This window comes from Hippocampus comes, unplaced genomic scaffold, assembly GCF_001891065.2.
Source record: "Hippocampus comes isolate QL1 unplaced genomic scaffold, H_comes_QL1_v1.1 scaffold53, whole genome shotgun sequence".
In the NCBI taxonomy this organism is placed as follows: Eukaryota; Metazoa; Chordata; class Actinopteri; order Syngnathiformes; family Syngnathidae; genus Hippocampus; species Hippocampus comes.
In genome coordinates, this window is record NW_017805707.1 from 5115 (window position 1) to 24375 (window position 19261).

Sequence of the window (19261 nt, forward strand, 5' to 3'; positions counted from 1 at the left end):
GGCTAAAAACGCCTTACTATACATGGTCATTTTTTTGGGGCTAAAAATGCCTTACTATACATGGTCGTTTTTTGGGAGCGAAAAACGCCTTACTATACATGGTCGTTTTTTGGGGGCTAAAAACGCCTTACTATACATGGTTGTTTTTTTCAGCTCAAAACGCCTTACTATACATGGTCGTTTTTTTTAAGCTAAAAAGGCCTTACTTTACATGGTCGTTTTTTTGGCTAAAAATGCCTTAGTATACATGGTCGTTTTTTTCAGCAAAAAAGGCCTTACTATACATGGTCGTTTTTTTCAGCTAAAAACGCCTTACTATACATGGTTCGTTTTTTTGGCTAAAAATGCCTTAGTATACATGGTCGTTTTTTCAGCAAAAAAGGCCTTACTATACATGGTCGTTTTTTTCAGCTAAAAACGCCTTACTATACATGGTCGGTTTTTTTGGCTAAAAACGCCTTAGTATATGCATGGTCGTTTTTTCAGCAAAAAAGGCCTTACTATACATGGTCGTTTTTTTCAGCTAAAAACGCCTTACTATATACATGGTCGTTTTTTTTAAGCTAAAAACGCCTCACTATACATGGTCGTTTTTTTGGCTAAAAATGCCTTAGTATACATGGTCGTTTTTTTCGTGCTAAAACGCATTACTATACGATGTCGTTTTTGTCGTGCTAACAAAGCCTTAGTATACAAGGTCGTTTTTGGGGAGCTAAAAATGCCTTACTATACGTTGTCGTTTGTTTCAGGGTAAAACGCCTTATGGTAGTTTTTTTCAGGCTAAAACGGCTTACTGTACATGGTCGTTTTTTTTTCCAGCTAAAAACGCGTTACTATACATTGTTGTGAAAAAGCACCCTACTACACCCTTTTTTTTTTTAAATGAAAAACACCTTACCGTACATGTTAGTTTTCGTTAAAAATGCCTCACTGTACATGGCCGTTATTTTGTTTTGAAAAATGCCTGACTGTACAGTGATCCCTCACTTTGTGGTCAATGGGGACTGAGACCTTGCCGCAATAAGTCAAAACACACGGAGGGGTTTCTCCCCGCCTCGGAATTTCTGTCTCAGTGTATGTGGGTACCAGCATGGTTCAAACATGTAAACAGTATTTATATTTTACAAACTTCAGACAAAGACCACAGCAGTACTGTATATGTATTTATTTCAATTTTTAATTACAAAACCTTATACAGTAATTAACATTCATCAGCATTGCCTTCTGAGAGAAGCGAAGAGACTTGTGCTGGTGGCGTATAAGGCGGCCCTGATTTGACGCTCTGGCGGTGTAGCCGGCGTTAGCCTCCAGCTAGCTCCTGGCCAGCTCTGCCGATGTGTTTATGATAGGACAATTCATTCTCGCTCTGTTGACTCTCTGACATTATGCCAGAGAGTCAACAGCGTGAAGAGACACAAGGCAAGGTGCGGGGGGGCTGTGAAGATGCCAATCAGCTCACAGGATAAATCCACTCGTGCTGTCGTTAAGGGAGAGGTGGGCGTGAAAGAGGACGCTAAAGGCACACCCACCGGTAGGGGTATACAATGCCGGTACGTGGATTGGACAAAATATAATAATTCACGGTCAAATAATTGCCGGGAGAAGGGTTTCTTCAGTCACCATTCCACTGAGGGCAAAAATGTTTGCAGAAGAAATGAAAAGCGAACATTCTCAAAGAGGTCCTTCTTGGCACTAATTATCCATCTGGGCAACTATTAAATACTTCAATGAATTACCACCGAACTCAATTTTGCTCCTCCTGCCTTTTTAAAAACATAAGAGAGCGTACATGAAACCGTATTGTTTATGATAGCGTTTTACCATGCCTGCGTCCAATAATGCAGGGCATGTTATTTGGATTTGTTAAATACAAAAAGAGCACTCAACTGACACTGCGCCGCTTAATGCGGTGCACTGTTTGGTCGTGAAAATATGGTAATGAAGCCGCGATAAATGAAGCATGATATAGCGAGGCATCACTGTACATGGTCATTTTTTGTTGTTTAAAACGCCTTACTATATATGGTTTTAAAAAAAAGCCTTCCTGCACATGGTCTTTTTTTTTTTGTGAAGAACGCCTTACTATACAGTTTTTTTTTCTGTTAAAAAAAAACGCCTTACTATACATGGTCGGTTTTATTGTTGTTAAAAACGATTACTCTACATGGTCGGGTTTTTGTTATTAAAAACGACTTACAATACATGGTCCTTTTTTTGTTGGAGGAAAACACCTTACTATACATGCTCATTAGAGGGGGGGAAAAGAAAAAAAAACGCCCTTGCCCATTATTTGAGGAACTATGGCAAAGTTAGTTTTAGTTACGTCACTGGGTTTTCAGTAATTCTGGTATCTAAGGCCCAAAAACATCCAAGACTATTCACAATTTTTTTTTCTTTTTGTACTTTTTCTCCGTAGCCTACCATACCTGTCTTACCTTAAAAGCCATGTGCTCCAAAAAATGAGCTGTGCCGTTATTTCTCTCGTTCTCATAACGACTGCCAGCGTCAATCCACAGGCCAACCTGAAAGCAGCCACTTTGTGTTCAGCAGTGATTCATGCAATGGGAGCTAGATAGCATGCAATTTTTCTCTGCAAAGTGTGACTTATTCAGAACAAATATTTCAGAACTTTGTTCTGTCCATATATTCACACCAGCAACAAATGCAGTTATCTTTTGACAAATCATACAACAGAATAAGCCCAACCTTTCTATGTGCATGTCCGCTTTGTAAACAGGCCCAAAATCCACATTGAAATATTCAATGCATATGTATAATTGAGTCGAGAAAAATCTTTATTTCATGATTCATACTTTGTGGTGGCCTTTTTGCATGGTGGTGTGCGGTGATGTTTCTATCATGCAAAATAGGTGCCCTGGCGCAATACTGGTTGTATCATATTTTCAACAGTTGAGTGAGAGTCAGGGTCGTTTTACAAACTTACTGTGCACGTGGAAAGTCCAGAGTCCTCAGAAGCCACACGCAGTCCATTTTCCAAAGCGGTCACCTTTGTTTCAGGGACATTTAAAGCTACGTGGTGAGTGGCCTGCGCAGTCAACAGTCGGCGGGGTCCAGCAGTGAACTACCAAAAGACAAGAACATTGCATAATTAAAATTTCAAACGCCCACATGGACAAAATTACGACATTAAGTAATACCTGTCAACCTCGGCTAATAGCTGCCCTTATAAATGATTACGATTCCCCTTCCAAAGCAACCAAAACACGAACGGTTTACCGCGCATGCGCACGTCATGCTTTATCAATCCGACCGTACGCAGCGATGAAAAAAAAAATTACGACTGAGGATTACTTTTGCTGGTTTGCCGTGACAATAGTAGCGATCGACGACGGCATTGTCGTTGGCTACCAGCAGGTGAGACGATCTGGATTTGAGCCAAAATGGTCTTTGTGAAATCGGTTCACAATTATTTTTTCCCGCCGTATAAAAATTGTAATACGCCGTACATGATTTGAAACGATTAAAAAAACGTATAAAATACAGGGAAAACGTACAAGTTGACAGGTATGTGACTTCGACTACATTACTGCAATTGTTTGTGCTAAACATGTCAGCTAGCTCGACGACGCAGCAACTGATCGACGAACGTCGTCTTGGCGAAATGAGTTGATACAAATATCGAACATGATTCGGTTCAAACAGATGTCTGGTAACATGTTGTACTTACTCTGGCGAGGTAATTGTTCTCCAATAACGATCTGCGGAGGAAACACGGACGCCAGCAAACGCAATGCCGCCGCCATATTGCTGTCGGACGAAGAACCCGGAAGTAATGCGTCACATCCGCTAAACATCTATGCCCTTCCCCGCAACAAAAACACGTACGGTTTACCGCGCATGCGCACATCATGCTTCATCAATCCGACCGTACGCAGCGATGAAAATATACGATTGAGGATTACTTTTGCTGGTTTGCCGTGACAATAGTACCCATCGACGACGGCATCGTCGTTGGCTACCAGCAGGTGAGACGACAAAATGGTCTTTGTGAAATCGGTTAACAATTGTTTTTTTTCCCCGTATAAAAGTTGTAATACGCCGAACATGATTTGAAATGATAAAAAAACTTACAAAATACAGGGAAAACGTACAAGTTGACAGTTACGCGACGTCGACTACATTACTGAAATTGTTTGTGCTAAACATGTTAGCTAGCTCGACGACGCAGCAACTGATCGACGAACGTCGCCTTGGCGAAATGAGTTGATACAAATATCGAACATGATTCGGTTCAAACAGATGTCTGGTAACATGTTGTACTTACTCTGGCGAGGTAATTGTTCTCCAATAACGATCTGCGGAGGAAACCGTTCCCCACGGACGCCAGCAAACGCAATGACGCCGCCATATTGCTGTCAGACGAAGAAACCGGAAGTAACGTGTCACATCCGCTAAACAGCTATCCCCTTCCCGCTCAAATTACGTCACATCCGCTAAACGCCTATCCCTTCACCCTCCGTTTACGTCACATCCACTAAACATTGATCCCCTTCCCGCCCCCTCCGTTTATGTATGTAATGCATGGAATTTGTGTTCGCCTTTTTCTTGAGCCTTTTTGTTGAATAAGTTCTCAACTAAATACTAAACGCAAATTCTGCTATAGTCAAGACGTCGTTGGAAATGTATGTCAGAAGTGACGTTCCAGTTTCAGGCACAATTGACAGTATTTTGAAAGGGACTTGCAGGAACGACGGCGGAAGTGATGCTTTAGCATAGCGCCAATTTTCCTGAGCTAGGATGTTAAGTTTGGTAACGTTGCCACAATAGTTAAGCGGCTAAGGTAGTCTGGCGCACATCTGAATCGCAAGTGTACGTATTCGTTGTGATCGACCATTTGAAGGTAATTCGTGTGTGTCTATACTGTGATAGAAACAAACTCCAAGAGTTGTGCTCGTGTTGCTAAAAATCGAAGGTGCCACCGCATGTCGTTCACGGCTCTCGTCTTTGTTGTGGCTTTCAGATATGGACGGCGATCTGGAAGATGGGGAGCTTTCTGGTTCCGAGTCAGAGTCTGAGATGAAAACTGCCACAGCGGCGCCGCCAGCCCGACCTTTGCAACATACAGCCTTGAGCGATCACACTTCTCCACCTGCAACTGCCTATAGAAACTTCGTTAGGCCGACGGAGTCAAGCGACAGCGACCCGGACTCGTCCGATGAGGAATGTACCGCCTGGCGCCGCAAACGTCAAAAAGTATCCAACATTCGCCAAGCACCCGCAGCCATTGCCCGGCCGGCGTCGAACCGCGACGCATGCGCACTCAGTGGCCGCAAGGTGAACAACATTTGGGGCTCTGTTGTGCAAGAGCAGTGCCAGGATGCTGTCGCTGCAGAACTGTGCCTCTTTGGCATGGAGGGTGAGATTTGCATGTCTGACAGAAACGTGGAGACCTACAACTACGTCCTTGCTCATAAGATCATGGAGAAGGAGAGGCAGATGGAGAAACGGCAACAAGATGAAGGGGAGGTGAAAATGCTGGATGACCAGTTGGATGACTACATGAGGGGCCACGGGTCAGAGGAGAGAGCGGGAGGAGACGCGAAGAGGAAAAGACCAGTGAAAGAGAGACTCGGTCCTTTAGCCGAGATGGACATTAAAGGCCGCTATGAGATCACTGAAGATGACCCCGAGGATAAAGTCGTGGATGAGATCGTGTACAGGCTGCAAGAGCCCAAAAAAGACCTGATAGAACGTGTCGTGAGGGTCGTCGGGACAAGAAAGGCCATAGAACTGCTTGGCGAGACAGCCACGCTGGAGGAAAAGGGCGGCGTCTACACCATGGATGGCAGCCGGCGCCGCACGCCCGGCGGGGTGTACCTCAACCTTTTGAAGAACACGCCCAGCATCTCCCGGGCCCAGATAAGAGAGATCTTTTTTGATGAGAGTCAGAAGGATCAGAGGAGCAAAAAGGCGGCCCAGAAGAGGAGGCGGCACTTGGTGGCCAAGAAGATGAAGCAGGCCATCAGCACTCTCAACCTGCAGGAACACGACGATGTCTCCAGGGAGACTTTTGCCAGCGATACTAACGAGGCTTTGGAGTCACTGGAAGAGGCCGCAAAGGAGGAAGAGGAGGGCCAGGAGGAAGAGCACGCCGTGGGTACGGAGGAGACGCCCGTGGTGTACAGCGCAGCAGACTTGGAGGTCTTCTGAGAGTTGCCGGACATCAACAATTTACCAAAGCATTGACAGTCAGGGTTGAAATGTCCACCTTCCTTTTTGGAACTTGCATGTTTTTTTTTTCTTGTTCCTTAGTTCCACATTCCAAAAACATACATATGTTGGGTTTATTGATGACTCAAAATTGTTCTTCGGTGCGCCCCGCGGTTGACTGGCAACCGGGTTATGATTGGAATGCAATAGAAAATGAATGGTCACAGAAAGGAAAACAGTCGCAAATCACTGCATAGCCAATCTTGACTGAATCTAGCATGATGTTAAGCTTGCTTCATAGTTTGTTGTTTTTTTTTTTTTTTTTGTAAAGGCCTTTCGAGCTGATTTGTTTGAATAATTTGTGATTTATGTAATAAAGAAAAGTTGGATAACATTGTTGAAGAAGATCATTGGGTGGGATATCGCAAAAGTAAAGGCAGGGGGAACAAAAGAACTGTAAAGTAGGCGTTTGCCCACAAGATGGCATTAGCACTTCTGCTCTATTGCAATTTACTGTATCGTAGACAAAGATGTTCACCGTGTATGAATAAAGTCAAACAATGCCATGCTTGTTGGTCCTTCCTTGCATTCCTTCGGCAACTGCTTTATAATTCACTTTTCTTTATTTTTAATCGGAGTGAAACGTTTCGCACGCGTGACTGTCCCTTTAAGAAAATGAGGTCACGTGACGTGTCACGTGCCCCAGAAGCAGAGGTTTCAGCGTGCTGTGTTGTTTTGTTTACGTGCCACCAGCGGGCTACTCGAAAACACGCTGCTCACTGAATTTACGTTTTTTTGGGGGAAGAGAGGGGGCGCGTTTTTTTCCACAACCCTGTTATTCGATACCTATTGATCGCCAAGTGTTTTGCTCTCCGTTGTTGGACTGGATTGGAACTATTGTGTAATTACTCCGCTACGTCGCGGAGCAGTCTTTTGTGTCAAATATGGGGCGTCTGTTCCTAATAGCTTCGTAACCTCTGCGGCCAAAACGCCTCCCGATCGACAGTTCACCGCCGTTGATTTCCGCTGCGGGTTATTTGTCCAGATTACAATGACAATGAAGCAGGACGGCGATGCCGCTAGTGTGCCCGCGTGCTTCATCTCAAACCACGAGGGGTTTCTTGGAAACATTAAAAAGTTTATCCGAGACTTTGTGGTGACGGAAATAGACACCGATGGACGGCAGGTGAATACAGGAGCGGCCACTCTGGCTCCTCAGTCCACGGACAAGAGCAGTGGGAGCCGTAAGCGGGATCAGAACCACCAGGGTTCAGAGGATGGCGATTTCGCAGCTGACTGCAGGTTCGATTTGACCATATCGAGCCCTGACAGCTTAGACCTGAGCATGGTCTTGGGTCAGGCGGTGAGCGAACAGCTGGAGCAGTTTGTGGTGAGTCTCCGAGACGAGGCGGAGGAAGGTGAGGAGTCGGGCCACAAGGAGCTCTCCCTGGGCTCCTTCACCGACAAGTACCAGCGAGCCAACGTCCACCGGGCCGTCCGACACCGCTTCCCCTTCCTGATGACCGTCACCATCCAGCCCGAGATCAGGGTGAGGGAGGACCCGGACTACAGGGAGCTTTCCCAGCTGGTCACCGAGGAGGAGGCGGAAGACTTCTTCCGGTTCATCGACGCCAAAGTGCAGGACTCGTCCTACACGTTTCACCCCGACGACAACAAGGAGCACCGCACGGCCGTGCACCACTTCCTCAACCGCCGCTTTGGGAAGCTGGTGGAGACCAAGAGCTTCAACCAGCAGGAGAGGACCGCCATCTCGGTGCGACTCAGGGAGCGCGGCAGACCCAAGAAGAGGAGCGCCGAGGAGCGCAGGGAGGAGGACGTCTACACAGGTGAGCGAACGCCGCAAAAATGTGTTCGATTCCTCACCGGGGTCTTTCTTCCAGCGTTCACTCTGTGTAAGGAAAACCTGGAGACTCTGGAGGCCATCAGCTACATGGCGGCGACACTCGGCGTCCTGCCGTCAGACTTCACCTACGCCGGCATCAAGGACAAGCGAGCACTCACCTACCAATCCATGGTGGTCAAGAAGGTCTCGCCTCAACGGTAACAACGGGGAGTAGAGTTCTCCGCGGGATGCTTCCAACACCCAACACACTGACAAAAAAAAACAAACAAACAAAAATCTTTTCACACTAGGTTGATGGAGAAGCGGGCGGAGTTGGAGAAGCGAGGGATGCGTCTTTCACACATCCGCCCGGCGGCCGAGCCGCTGAAGCTGGGACGACTGCGGGGAAACCACTTTGACCTGGTGGTGCGCGATCTCAAGTCGCACGGCGGCAGCGCGGCGCACTCGGGCGCCGAGACGCAACGTCGCCTTGCCGGCCTGGTGGAGGAAGCGCTGCAGAATGTTCAGGTGACCGGAGTCAGAATGCTCCTACCTTTGCTCCTACCTATGCTCCGCCTTCTTCGACTTGATCGGGGGGTGGGGGTTGCGCTTTTTGTTTGGTTTAGGTCCGAGGTTTTGTCAACTACTACGGGCCGCAGAGGTTCGGAACGGGCCAAAGCGTTCAGTCTGACTTGGTGGGACTGGCTTTACTCAAAGAAGACATGGTGAGTATTGCTGCGGTTTGCTTTGAGTTCATTTTTCACTTTTGAATCATATGCACAAATATGTCTGACTCAAGCCCCCCTGGCCGCCCATTTTTAAAACGTGTCATTTTTTTTATTTTTTGGCTTTTGACTGTTTTAAGTGAGGCTCGAATTCTGGGCCATTTCGTAACTCAACGTACGCCGCTGTCTCGCGCTTAGGTGAACGCCGTCCGTTTGTTCTTCAGTCCCGAGGACGGCGACGATCCTCCCAGCCAAGCCAAGAGACACTTCCTCCAGACTGGTGCGTCAACGCCGCCTCACTCACTTCCTGCTAACGCTGCAGGAAAAAAAAAAAAAAAAACTCACATCAGTGATCTCAAATGTGCTTCCTGGGAAATATGTGATTACTTTTTAATAGTGCGGTTTTATTTGGGGGGTTGTAAATAGTCACACTGAAACTTTTTTTTTTTCTCCTCCCTCCAGATAACGCGAAGGAGTCCTTGGCATTAATGCCCGCGTCCAAAGCCAGGGAGCGGCTCATGCTCCGCGCCCTGAACCGCTACGGCACCGGCCCGGAGGGCTGCGCCAAAGCCTGGCTCAGCCTGCCGCACGGCATGAGAGTTTTCTATCCGCACGCCTACTGCAGCAGGTCGGCCGCAAGGAAAACACTCTTACGCGTGGCCGGCGGGGTCTTTTATGACTCCCATCTGTTTTTTTATAACGATGCAGAGTTTGGAACGAGGCGGTGGCGCACAGGTTGGCTACGTTGGGTCACCATGTCCGAACGGGGGACCTGGTGTGGACGCAGCAAGAAGCGGAGCAAACGGACGACGGCGGAGAATGCGGGGCAGCTCGGGTAAAAATTGGCGATGCCGACGCCGACGAGAGGGGAATGGGCTCTGAACGCGGGGCTCTGTTGCCTTTTCGCAGATCCACGTGGTGACACAAGCAGAAGAGCGACAGGGAGCCTACGCCCTTGCTCAGGTATGGCGCCGAGGGAACATTTTGCACGTCGGATTTCAAACTCAAACGTTGAGTCGCGTCGTCAGGTGCTGCTGCCCATGCCGGGAAACGCGGTGAGGTACCCCGAGAACGCCATGGGCGCCTGGTACCGGGAGAGACTCGCCAGAGACGGCCTGGACAACTGCCGCTTCCGAGTGGGCGGCCTCAAGCTGAACCTGCCAGGCTGCTACCGCCCCTTATTGGCCAACCTGTGCAACCTCAGCTACCGGCTCCAGACCGGCGAGGAAGGAGCGGGAGGAGGACGGGCGACGGGAAACGGCGGCGGAAAGAGCGAAGGACGCTTCAAGGCGACGGCGGAGGACGCCGAGCGCGATGAATCGCTCACGCTCACCTTGAACTTTGACCTGGACTCCTCATGCTATGCCACCATCTGCCTCAGAGAGATCATGAAGTGCGATCTCTAGATGTTTGCACGCCGAACCCCGTTCAACTCGTTTGTGCGTCTCTTCTAGTTAGTGGTGTGCATAGCTTGTCTTTGTATTTTGTGGCGTCGATGAGAAATAGACCGCAGACATTAAAAACACTCGTCATTCCTGGATAAAGAAATAGACTTTAGTTTTTTTTTTGTTTTTTTGACAGCATATTTTTAGCGGCTCATTTGAGTCAGCACTCATCCCGCCCACATGCTGCTGAGACACTGGAAAATCAGACGCGCGTAGAGGAATTAAAAAAAAAAAAAGCCTGAGGACCGGGGTTGTTCTAGTTTGGGATTTTTCACAATAATTCAGTTAGTTTGAATTCGTTTCTCATGAGTTTGTTTTTAATTCGTTTTGACTCTCCCGCCCTCAATTCATTTAGCTTTAATTTAGTGCCGGTTTGTTCGTTTTTATTTTGGAGGAAATGCTTCATTTTAGTTTAGCTTGGATTAATGTTCGTATATATTTTTTATTTATGTATTATTTGTTGAGCGCAAAAAAAAGTATTGCATAATAAAGTCAATTCATTTTTTTTTAAGCCCTCTACTTATTTTTTTTTTTTTTTAATTTGTGAAGCCAAATTTTGGTTCCATTTCAGACTCCGAATGCACGCTGCCGTCTGTCATCCTTCAAGTTTGCTGAATGGGAGGCCTCTCGCTCCGAATGATTTTTAGCCGTACGACGAGCTCTTGCCCACTAGGTGGGGGCAACTGACTGATGCTGCAAAAAGCTCCTCTCTGCGTTGCGCAACCTCCATCCACTCCTCCATTTTCGAGCCTCTCCTCATTAGCTTTGCGGGTTAACTCCAAACTGACCCGTGCTACACGATCACGCTCACATGCACGCCGATGGGCACGTCGAGAGTCCGCCACGAACCGGATGTATGTTTCCATCCTCGCGCTTGTTCTCCGAGAAGCGAAAAGAGCCTCCGACGCCGGGCGAAAAGGTTAATGAGCGCGGCCCCCTCAATCTTTCACCTTTATGAGACATTTAAAGAGGCGCTATGACTTCTAATGATGCGCGCACCCCCGCTGAGCTCACTCCTGGGAGGCCGCACTCCCATCGAAACTCAGCCTCCTCTCCTGTGACTAATTTGTGGAATTTGGATGAGTTTGTAAAGTGCAAAAAAAAACAAAAAAAAAAACACCCCCTCTCATTGGATCCCTTGAGGCTATATTTAATTCCTGTTACTGGAAGATCTTTGTGGATGTTTTCGGTTGTAACATGCGGGCTGTCAGCTTGAAAGATAAACTGCCACATGAGATCATTGGCAGACTTTAATTTCAGGTGCGCTTGATACCAAAATATCACAAGAAAGAGGAGACAAGAGCTACGTCTTCTCACACTTCCGACCTGGAGACTAAATTAAGATCTTTGGGGGTTTTTTTTTGTTTGTTTGGTTTGTTTTTTTGGGCTCGAGGAGTCAAACGAGAATCTGGGCAGATGAAATGTGTTAAATGCTCAGCTTAGTGCTGGCTCAATCGTTGGGTCGCCCCAGGTGGCTTGAAGGCGGGAAATAATCGCGCATCTCCAGCCTCCCCGCAATCTCATTACACCCTTTCGGTGAAGATCGCTTCCAGATGTCTCGACTTTTCCTCAACTTGCAACTAACATAAAAAACATCCCTGGGGGGGGCAGTGATGGACAACATCGAGGCCCAGTTCGGAGAATCCGTCTAATTTACGTACTTTTACATTCCCGATTATAACCGGGAGGTCACTGCGCTGACCTGCTGTCAATTAAAAGGAGGGCCAACCCCAACGCGAGCCTTCAAACGAGTGAGAAATCCAATGAGCCGTAACGCGTCTTCCGCATTCTCCCAAAACGCAAACTCCTGCGCTCAGAAAACAACGTCTGGCGAAGCCATTCCCGTCCCGGGCCAACCGTGGATAAATATTGACCCACTTCCACGGCGACGCGCTCGACGCAGGAAGTTGAGGGTTATGAAAGACATTTACCACGCGTGTGCACGGATATTATCGTAGCGAAAGATACTTGGCGGGGAAAGGCGGCTTTCCCTTCCCGAGCTGGGAGCAAAACACATTTTTTCAATCAGTTTTTCATGCGAGCATCAACTTTACGGTTCCCCGAAAAGGAACCGCGAAAGTGAGAGGGAACTTCCTGGCCCAAATAAGAAAAGATGAGCTTCATTCCCGACGCCGTGTTAAAAGTATCCACTCGCGGTGGCGTCAACGATGAGACTTTGCCCTGATTGGACAGACAAACATTCCGGGGACTTGAGCTTATTTGGAGGAATAAGTGTGTTTGCATTACGTGTGTGTGTGTGTGTGCGCCTGTCAAAGTGTGTTGCTGCAGGAGCGGCGTGCCGAGCGCAGCCCAGACGTGACAGGGCGACGTATACAAAAACAAAGAAGCGGATGACGTTTCAAGAGACCTTGAAACAAGCGGGAGTGACGTTTGTGAAGCTGCTAAGCTGTCGTGCAAAGCACTGACAAGGTGGCGGCCTGTGGAGTTTTCTCCAGGGACTCGATCGCAAATGCCTACTCACAACCCTATCAACGCCGCTGTTGGATTCCCCCCGAACCTTGCTCTATTATGGCGCACCTGCAGACGGGGTGTGGTGGCCCCTTTTGACTTGCCAAGCCTACCTCCCCGCCCAAGCTACACCTGTGCTAGTCTGTTTGCTGAGCTAATCGATACTGTGCTCCCCCCCCCGCTCCCCTCCCCTTATGTTTTTCTTTTCATCTGCAAAAACGAGGGCGCTGTAAAAGGCGACCCGGCGTTCGTCGCACCCGGTGGCACGCAGAACAAAAAAGCGATTCTGAAAATGCCGATGGATGCAGAAGGCGTACGGGCAAGCTAATGATCGCTGACATCGGGATTGTGGGACAGAGTGTGAGCAGTAAACCCGCTGCCCCCCCCAGCGAGGTTTGTGTGCCACATGTGAGAGGCCAACATGCGGCACCACTATTGTTGACCCGATAACTGCGGCCCGGCTATCGACAAGCGTGACGGCCGTGCGTCACACGAGATCGATTTCTGGACGGAAAGCGGTTTGAGCACCCGTAGAACGACGGCGTCTTTCTTGTCGAGCTTTTCGAAAAGCCATTTGAGAAATCACGCGGGATCCTTGCTATCCGGCTTCAGGTCCAAGTACAACGATACTCTTTGTCCTCACTCTTGAAACAATTTTGTGCACAAGTACACCGCAAGAGGATGATGACGACATTTCGACACACTGTCAAGAATTTAGCAATCGAATACACACCAGCGAGTCAACTTCTGAATGGCTTAAAAAAAAAAAAGACACTAAAGTAAAAAAGAAGCTTCTGAAGTGGCCTCGTCAAAGCGCAGACGTGAATTCGATTGGAATGCTGCGGCATGAGCATAAAAAGGTCATTCATGCTCGAAAGCCCTCTCGCGTTGCTGAATTAAAGCGAATCCGCAAGGAGGAGCGAGACGACGTACCGCCACAGAGATGCCCGAGTGCCTCTTTGTCAGATCTAAAAAATGCTCGATTTCAGTTGTCGCTACTTTGTCGTTGAAAGCGGGAAACCTGCAAAAAAAAAAGTCCGAATTTGAGAAGCGGGCAAATACTTTGTCACGGCGCCCTTCGGAAGTTTGCGGTTGCTGCTTCGGACGCTTGCCGAGTCTCTTATCAGCGTGTGAAAAAGTTGAGTGAGGCGTTCACATGATGTCACGATAAACCTGGAGGGAGACTACTTGGGAATTATTCTGCGAAATCCGTGCAAGAAATGCCTTGCAGTCAGCGGTGCACCACCAACCACAACGGTATTTGTTTGACTCCGTGCGAGGATTCATTTGTGCCCCCCCGAATGAATTCCGGCCCTTCACTTGAACGGGTTTTACTAGCATCCAATTTTGCGATATATATTTTTTTAACTGAATTTGGGCTATAGTAGAATACGAACATTGCTGTTTTTTTTTTAAATTAAAAAATAAATGAATAAATAAATAGAAAATAAAAATCGATGCTCTAGCGTGCTAGTGTTAAAAAAAAAAAAAATCTACCGATTACTTGCCGCGTTTTATCGCCATTATCTTTGTCTGATGTAGGAATTTGTTAAGGGCAAAAACAACCGAAATAAAAAGTCGATGCTGGCCACCGTCCTTTCTCTGCCTCACATCCATCAAATGTCTTGAAGGTAAATCTGGTTTCGAGTCTCGACCGCAGTCATCTAATTGCCTTGTTGACGAAGGCTCAGCTGTGCGCGTGCGAGTGCGTGCGCCCGCGGACAGATCGGAATGAAAATGGGAAGCAGGCCCTTCTCTGAGCGGCAGCTGCGCCGAGAGGGCCGCGGCGCCCTGGGAGGAGGACGAGCTGTCCCCGCGGTGATTGATGGAACCGCTTCCTGTCCTGCGAGACTTCTCCAAGGAGCTCGGAGGGAACTGGATGACCAACTTACGGTAACCGGCGCGCTCGCATATGGGCCCGCTGACATAAAAGCAAATTACCGCCGTCCCGATGTACTCGGCCCATTAGATAAGACGGCAAACGGAGGCGTGTTATCGGAGACAATACGTTGGTCTGCTGGATTTGATTACGCACGGGGTGCAAGAGCATTAGCGTTAGTGCTGGCCTCTTAGCGTTTACATAATTACTTGGCAACCCTGAAAATGATTAGCGCTCATGTACTTAGGAAAAGAAACTGTAAGTTGACGCCATGAAGGAAAGTCAATTGCACTTAGAGGGTTTTTTAATTCGTTTTTCTAGTACGTTTTTATTTTTTCAGATTTCATCGGTTTTAGTATTGGTTTTAGTTTTTTTCATAGATGGAGTATTTGTCAAGTGCAAGAAAAAAAAAAATCACCAAATAATGTTCTCAAAACGAGCTCACGTGTGATATTAACCGCAACAAAGAACACTTTCGCTACATTGATAGTTAGTGTTAACTAGCTTAACAAACGGAGACGCCGTTTCAGTTGGTTTTAGTTTTCAGCTTGTCAGAGTGTCTGGAGTCCAGGTTTGCTCCCCTAACATTGTCTCGAGAAGCCGAACTAGTGGTTATTACAAAAAGACCGCATCAGATTTAGAAGCGCAACACTTGTTAACTTATTGGGAGTTTACAGTATCGGCCATTCTGGTTTTTTTTTGTTTTTTGGGGTTTTTTTTTGTATTGTGCAGTACAGTAGTGACTCAAACGCGTGTCTCGGTTCATGTCAACATTGCTAGCTTATTGAATAAAGCCAACCAACCGCTAGCGAGAAGGAATTGTAATCCATAACAGGTGGTGTACGAAGGCGGGGGGGGGGGGGGAGGGGGGGGCCAGCCACTGGTGCCTTTGTGTCAAAAAAAAAAAAAAGCAACAACATACAGTAATGAAAAGCATTCTCGGCACGCCTGCTGGTAGCCTGGAATGACACCGTCACTCTGCGTCGCCGCAATAAATCGATGAGCAAAGATCCACTTTTTAGGTGGTGAATCAGTTCAGTCAAACGGGGCCACTTGAGTTTCAGCTGCGCTCACGTACTCATTTGTGTGTTTTCAAAACGGGTTGAGCTACAAGGCGCCTTATTGGCTCGATTTTTCAGGGCTGTTTTGTGGACCGCAAATGAGCTTGAAAACAGGAATCTCTCACCGCCCGCCATTGCTATCCGACATCAGCGTTGACCTTTTTGCCAACTCAAAACCCAAAATTATCGATGACGGCCACTGCGAAACTATCTTTGAGCAAAAAAAAAAAAAAAGGCTCTCGTGATGGAGTCAAAACAGATTTACGCTGAATCTGCAACTCATCCGAGGCCTGTGCCTCGCGTGAGGCCCATCGCGGGTTCAGGACACAATGTCCTCATTTTCTCGTGGGCGAGCCGCCACCGAGCAGGCAGTTTCGTCATAAAACACCCCTGGAAGCACATCCACTGATTAAGCGCAGATCTGCTCGAAACAATAGAGGAGGAGGAGGAGGAGAAGAAGAAGAAGACTAAGAAAAAAAAAAGCAGACGGTTGCTAAACTAGCCCTGAAGTTTTGGCTTGCGAGCGGAGTCGAGGGGCTGCTTCGGATGCATGTTACTGATACGTAGCTGATTGAGTTGTGCAAGTCCTCAGTCGTGGAATTCATCTGGCTAGGGAAAAAACATACAGCGCAACCTCAGGGATGTATGGCGAGGCAAAAAAACTAAATCATTTCCATATTTTGTCAGATTCACGGCAACACAAAACGGTACCCTGACTCGCCATCGCCATTCTCAGAGTGGTGGTCCTAGTCGCTGGGTGGCTGGTCATTAGTGTCACAGGCCATCACCTTCAGCCTGGATTAAATGTCCTGAAAGAGCCCGAGCAATGTCCCAGACTCGAGTCCAGGCGTTGGGATTTCATGAAATGCGCCGAAATTAGCGTGTGATAGCGCCTTAATGCCTTCGGGCTTAGATTTTGTTTTTCATTTTGGCCATGTGAACGACACGGCCGGGCCAACACAAACTGGATCGGGGTTTACCGTCGCGTCGCTAATGGATGTTAGTGTTGAGTAATGTGAGAATTCGCAGCCAGGACGCTTTGGTCTGGAGGAATGCTAGGACGGCCAACTTCCAACCGGGACCCGCAACGGTCACATTTCTATTCTAACCTATAGACGACATTTTACCGTGTGACGTTATGTCAAAAAGTGTGACGTTCGCCTCCTGCGCTCATCCCATGACTGACTCCAAACATCTTAAGTCAAACCTTGCCAAAGCCTTTCTCTGCAAATTCCACAAGAAACAGAGCCGAGTGATATAAATAGAACAAAGTTGGGACAAGCAAATTGCAAGCACATCTATCGCAGACGCATTTCTTAAACAGTCCATTTGGACGAGGCGGCTCTTCCAAAACAAAGCTTTATCTCGGGATCCAAGAAGCCTTTGGCTCAAAGCGCCCGCGCCTCACACAAAATGCAGGTCGTTGCAAAACCGATATGCTTTATCTCCCATCTGACAAGTGACACCCGCTCTCCAAAAGACTTTGCGGCATCGGGAGGCGCGTGAGGGCGCCCCTCGGCTGGGCCAGAGCGCGTTCGCAACCCTGTGCCGAAATTCCTCGCGGGACGACCACTGACCGCTTCATCCACCTCTGTTTTGATTTGACGTAGCGCTATATGCCAACTACGCACGCTGACGTGAGTGCAGTCCGATTTTGATAGCTTGCGCCGCCTCTCCCTTTTCTTTTCTCAACGCTGCAGGGCCCTCACTTAAAGGCCAGAAATTAGTCTGGCAACCAGGAGAGTCGCACGCTAATAGCAGCAATCTGGCCCCTCGCGCCATCTCCGGACCGGCTCCGGACAATTCGTACCCGGCAATTTTCCCCAGGAGGGCGACGGAGGGTTGCTTCCATGCAAGGGGTCAAAGATAAACACGGCGGGGTCGCCGTTTGGGACACTGCGAGCGGGTTCACGACGAGTTTAGGGGAAGCCAGGGATCATTTAGCAATTAGCTCTGCGGCACGAGGCCCTCGCTACGCTTGCGTCTTTGGCATCGATTAGTGCAAAATGGCGGCATGTTTGATCGTTCGTGCGCTTCTGGTTGCTCGGTGTGAGCCTTGACATAGACTTGGAATTCCTTATTGTCAGCTCTTGGCGAATGGCAAACAAGTAAACTGATTCATCATCAAGCCCCGATTATTCATTTCCCTGTTAAGTGGTTGTGTAAATGAGCAGTACGGCCGAAGCGGCGCTCCGCGTTTCGAGTTTGGCGGCCACATGCTGACACCTTGACTTAGTGCATCTTCCTCTATCGGTTAAAGGTTAAGGGCGAGGAGAAAAGCGCACTTCCTTTCGGTCTGACTGTCAGATGTTTTCTTCATTTCACGGCGCGCGGCCAGATGGAAGCGGTTTGTTACGCGGCCTGACAAACAAATTCTCAGAGAAAAGATACCGGCTGGGGAATGAAGACAAGGGAGTGGATGTGGTCACTTTTTTTGTGCAGCGCAAATCGGCACTTTCGCCAAAACGGCGTTTGGGGGGCTGAAAAGGGCGGCAAAGTGTCCAGACGTGATGGCGAGCTTGTAGCGAGGCACGGTGCAAAGGGCAAAGATGCCAGACGGGGGTGAGACACGGGAGACAGTGAAGGGCTGCTCGGGGCCAGGGGGGGTGCGGCGCTGTGGGAAGTGGACGGGGAACAGAGCCTGGGACAGATTTACCCTTGGAAGGCAATCAATCTTTCCTCAAATTCAGACGACAGACTGCAGGGAAAAGGGGGCCAAACATGTGTATCGGAAAGCAAAAAGCACATTGAGAGATCAACGTTTGACTGTCTTCTGTCTTTCGGTTTCAAGCTTCTCCCTCCCTGACTGATTGTTCCAACTCGACTTTGAAGCCAATTATGGATAATAGCCGGTTCTCAAGGTGTGTGTTTGAACTCTCTCCTGTGACATATGGCTGCAATTTATGCCCTGAAAGCGGGGTGGGGGGGAGGGGGGCATATAGAATGTATTGGGGTTGGGCGAGAAGGGGGCAGGGGGGGGCCACATGAGGGTGCATTTAGTTGTTGTTGTGGTTGCATGCATGCGGGCCTCCTTTGGAAAAGTAAAGATGGTCTGATGTGCAGATGGCGAGATGACAGCCCCGCTTGGTGTCAGCCTCAATGGCGTCCCGCCTGGAAACGTCCCAAATCCCGTGACATTTTTATTTTTGCGACCGCGTTCGCACAAGCTCATTTGTCTGATAAATGTAATCTGCTATTGGAGCTGGCTGATGGCATGAGACGGGGTAGTCAACGATTTCCGTTGACTTAAGTCAACTTAAGCAATTCGCACATGACAGGTGACTGTCATGATTCGGTTTGGGACCAACAGGTGGCACTGTAGGGCTCTCCCTGCAGCTGCACACCTGTTGGTCATTAGGTAATTAGTGGCTTTAAAAGGACTCCCAGCCCGAGCAATCTTGGTCGGGTCGTTGTTGCTTTGTGCTACTGTCATGTTTGTTTCAGTCAGGTTTTGGTCATTGTTATGTTTTATCTTCGGTTATGTGTTTTGTTTGATACTTTGGACTTTGTTTGTTTTGGATTTAAGTTTTCTGAGTTTTAATACAATCGTTCAAGTACACCCTGCTCCTCCCTCCTGCCTGTTTTTTGGGGTCCGCCACCACCTCGCAGACGTGACAGAATGACCCGACCACCTGGACCCCGCAGGTACAAAGACTGGTTCCTATTCC

The 19261-nt window shown here is 48.2% G+C and overlaps 4 protein-coding genes across 8 annotated transcripts in view; 2 read left to right on the top strand and 2 right to left on the bottom strand.

Annotated features, from left to right (window-relative positions):
* pmpcb (peptidase, mitochondrial processing subunit beta) overlaps positions 1–5011 on the bottom strand; it is an 8831-nt gene extending 3820 nt beyond the window's left edge. The window contains exons 1-3 of one of the 2 annotated variants that reach the window (XM_019882998.1): positions 4922–5011; positions 2945–3082; positions 2436–2522 (exon numbers count right to left, since the gene is read on the bottom strand). In XM_019882998.1, coding sequence (XP_019738557.1) covers positions 2436–2522; positions 2945–3082; positions 4922–4945 — 249 coding nt within the window. In that variant the 5' untranslated portion in view covers positions 4946–5011. Of the gene's footprint in view, positions 1–2435; positions 2523–2944; positions 3083–4285; positions 4418–4921 lie in introns of those variants that run through there. The other variant, XM_019882997.1, reaches the window with a different exon arrangement.
* Positions 4522–6499, top strand: phax (phosphorylated adaptor for RNA export). 2 transcript variants are annotated; one of them, XM_019882999.1, is made up of 2 exons: positions 4522–4861; positions 4982–6499. In XM_019882999.1, the coding sequence occupies exon 2, from the start codon at positions 4984–4986 to the stop codon at positions 6169–6171; it is 1188 nt and encodes a 395-aa protein (XP_019738558.1). In that variant the 5' UTR covers positions 4522–4861; positions 4982–4983; the 3' UTR covers positions 6172–6499. The 2 variants fall into 2 exon arrangements, with proteins under 2 accessions (XP_019738558.1, XP_019738559.1); XM_019883000.1 differs by having other exon boundaries at positions 4522–4830.
* A 254-nt stretch (positions 6500–6753) lies between these two features.
* On the top strand, positions 6754–10296 carry pus7l (pseudouridine synthase 7 like). Of its 2 annotated transcripts, XM_019882996.1 has the most exons (9): positions 6756–8018; positions 8073–8232; positions 8326–8542; positions 8641–8739; positions 8938–9019; positions 9202–9367; positions 9448–9574; positions 9649–9702; positions 9768–10296. In XM_019882996.1, the coding sequence occupies exons 1-9, from the start codon at positions 7223–7225 to the stop codon at positions 10143–10145; spliced, it is 2079 nt and encodes a 692-aa protein (XP_019738555.1). In that variant the 5' UTR covers positions 6756–7222; the 3' UTR covers positions 10146–10296. The 2 variants fall into 2 exon arrangements, with proteins under 2 accessions (XP_019738554.1, XP_019738555.1); XM_019882995.1 differs by having other exon boundaries at positions 6754–8232.
* pphln1 (periphilin 1) overlaps positions 8986–19261 on the bottom strand; it is a 57352-nt gene continuing 47076 nt past the window's right edge. Inside the window, exon 12 of one of the 2 annotated variants that reach the window (XM_019883006.1) lies at positions 8986–9055. In XM_019883006.1, the coding sequence (XP_019738565.1) occupies positions 9036–9055 (20 nt within the window). In that variant the 3' untranslated portion in view covers positions 8986–9035. Of the gene's footprint in view, positions 9056–13627; positions 13675–19261 lie in introns of those variants that run through there. The other variant, XR_002169819.1, reaches the window with a different exon arrangement.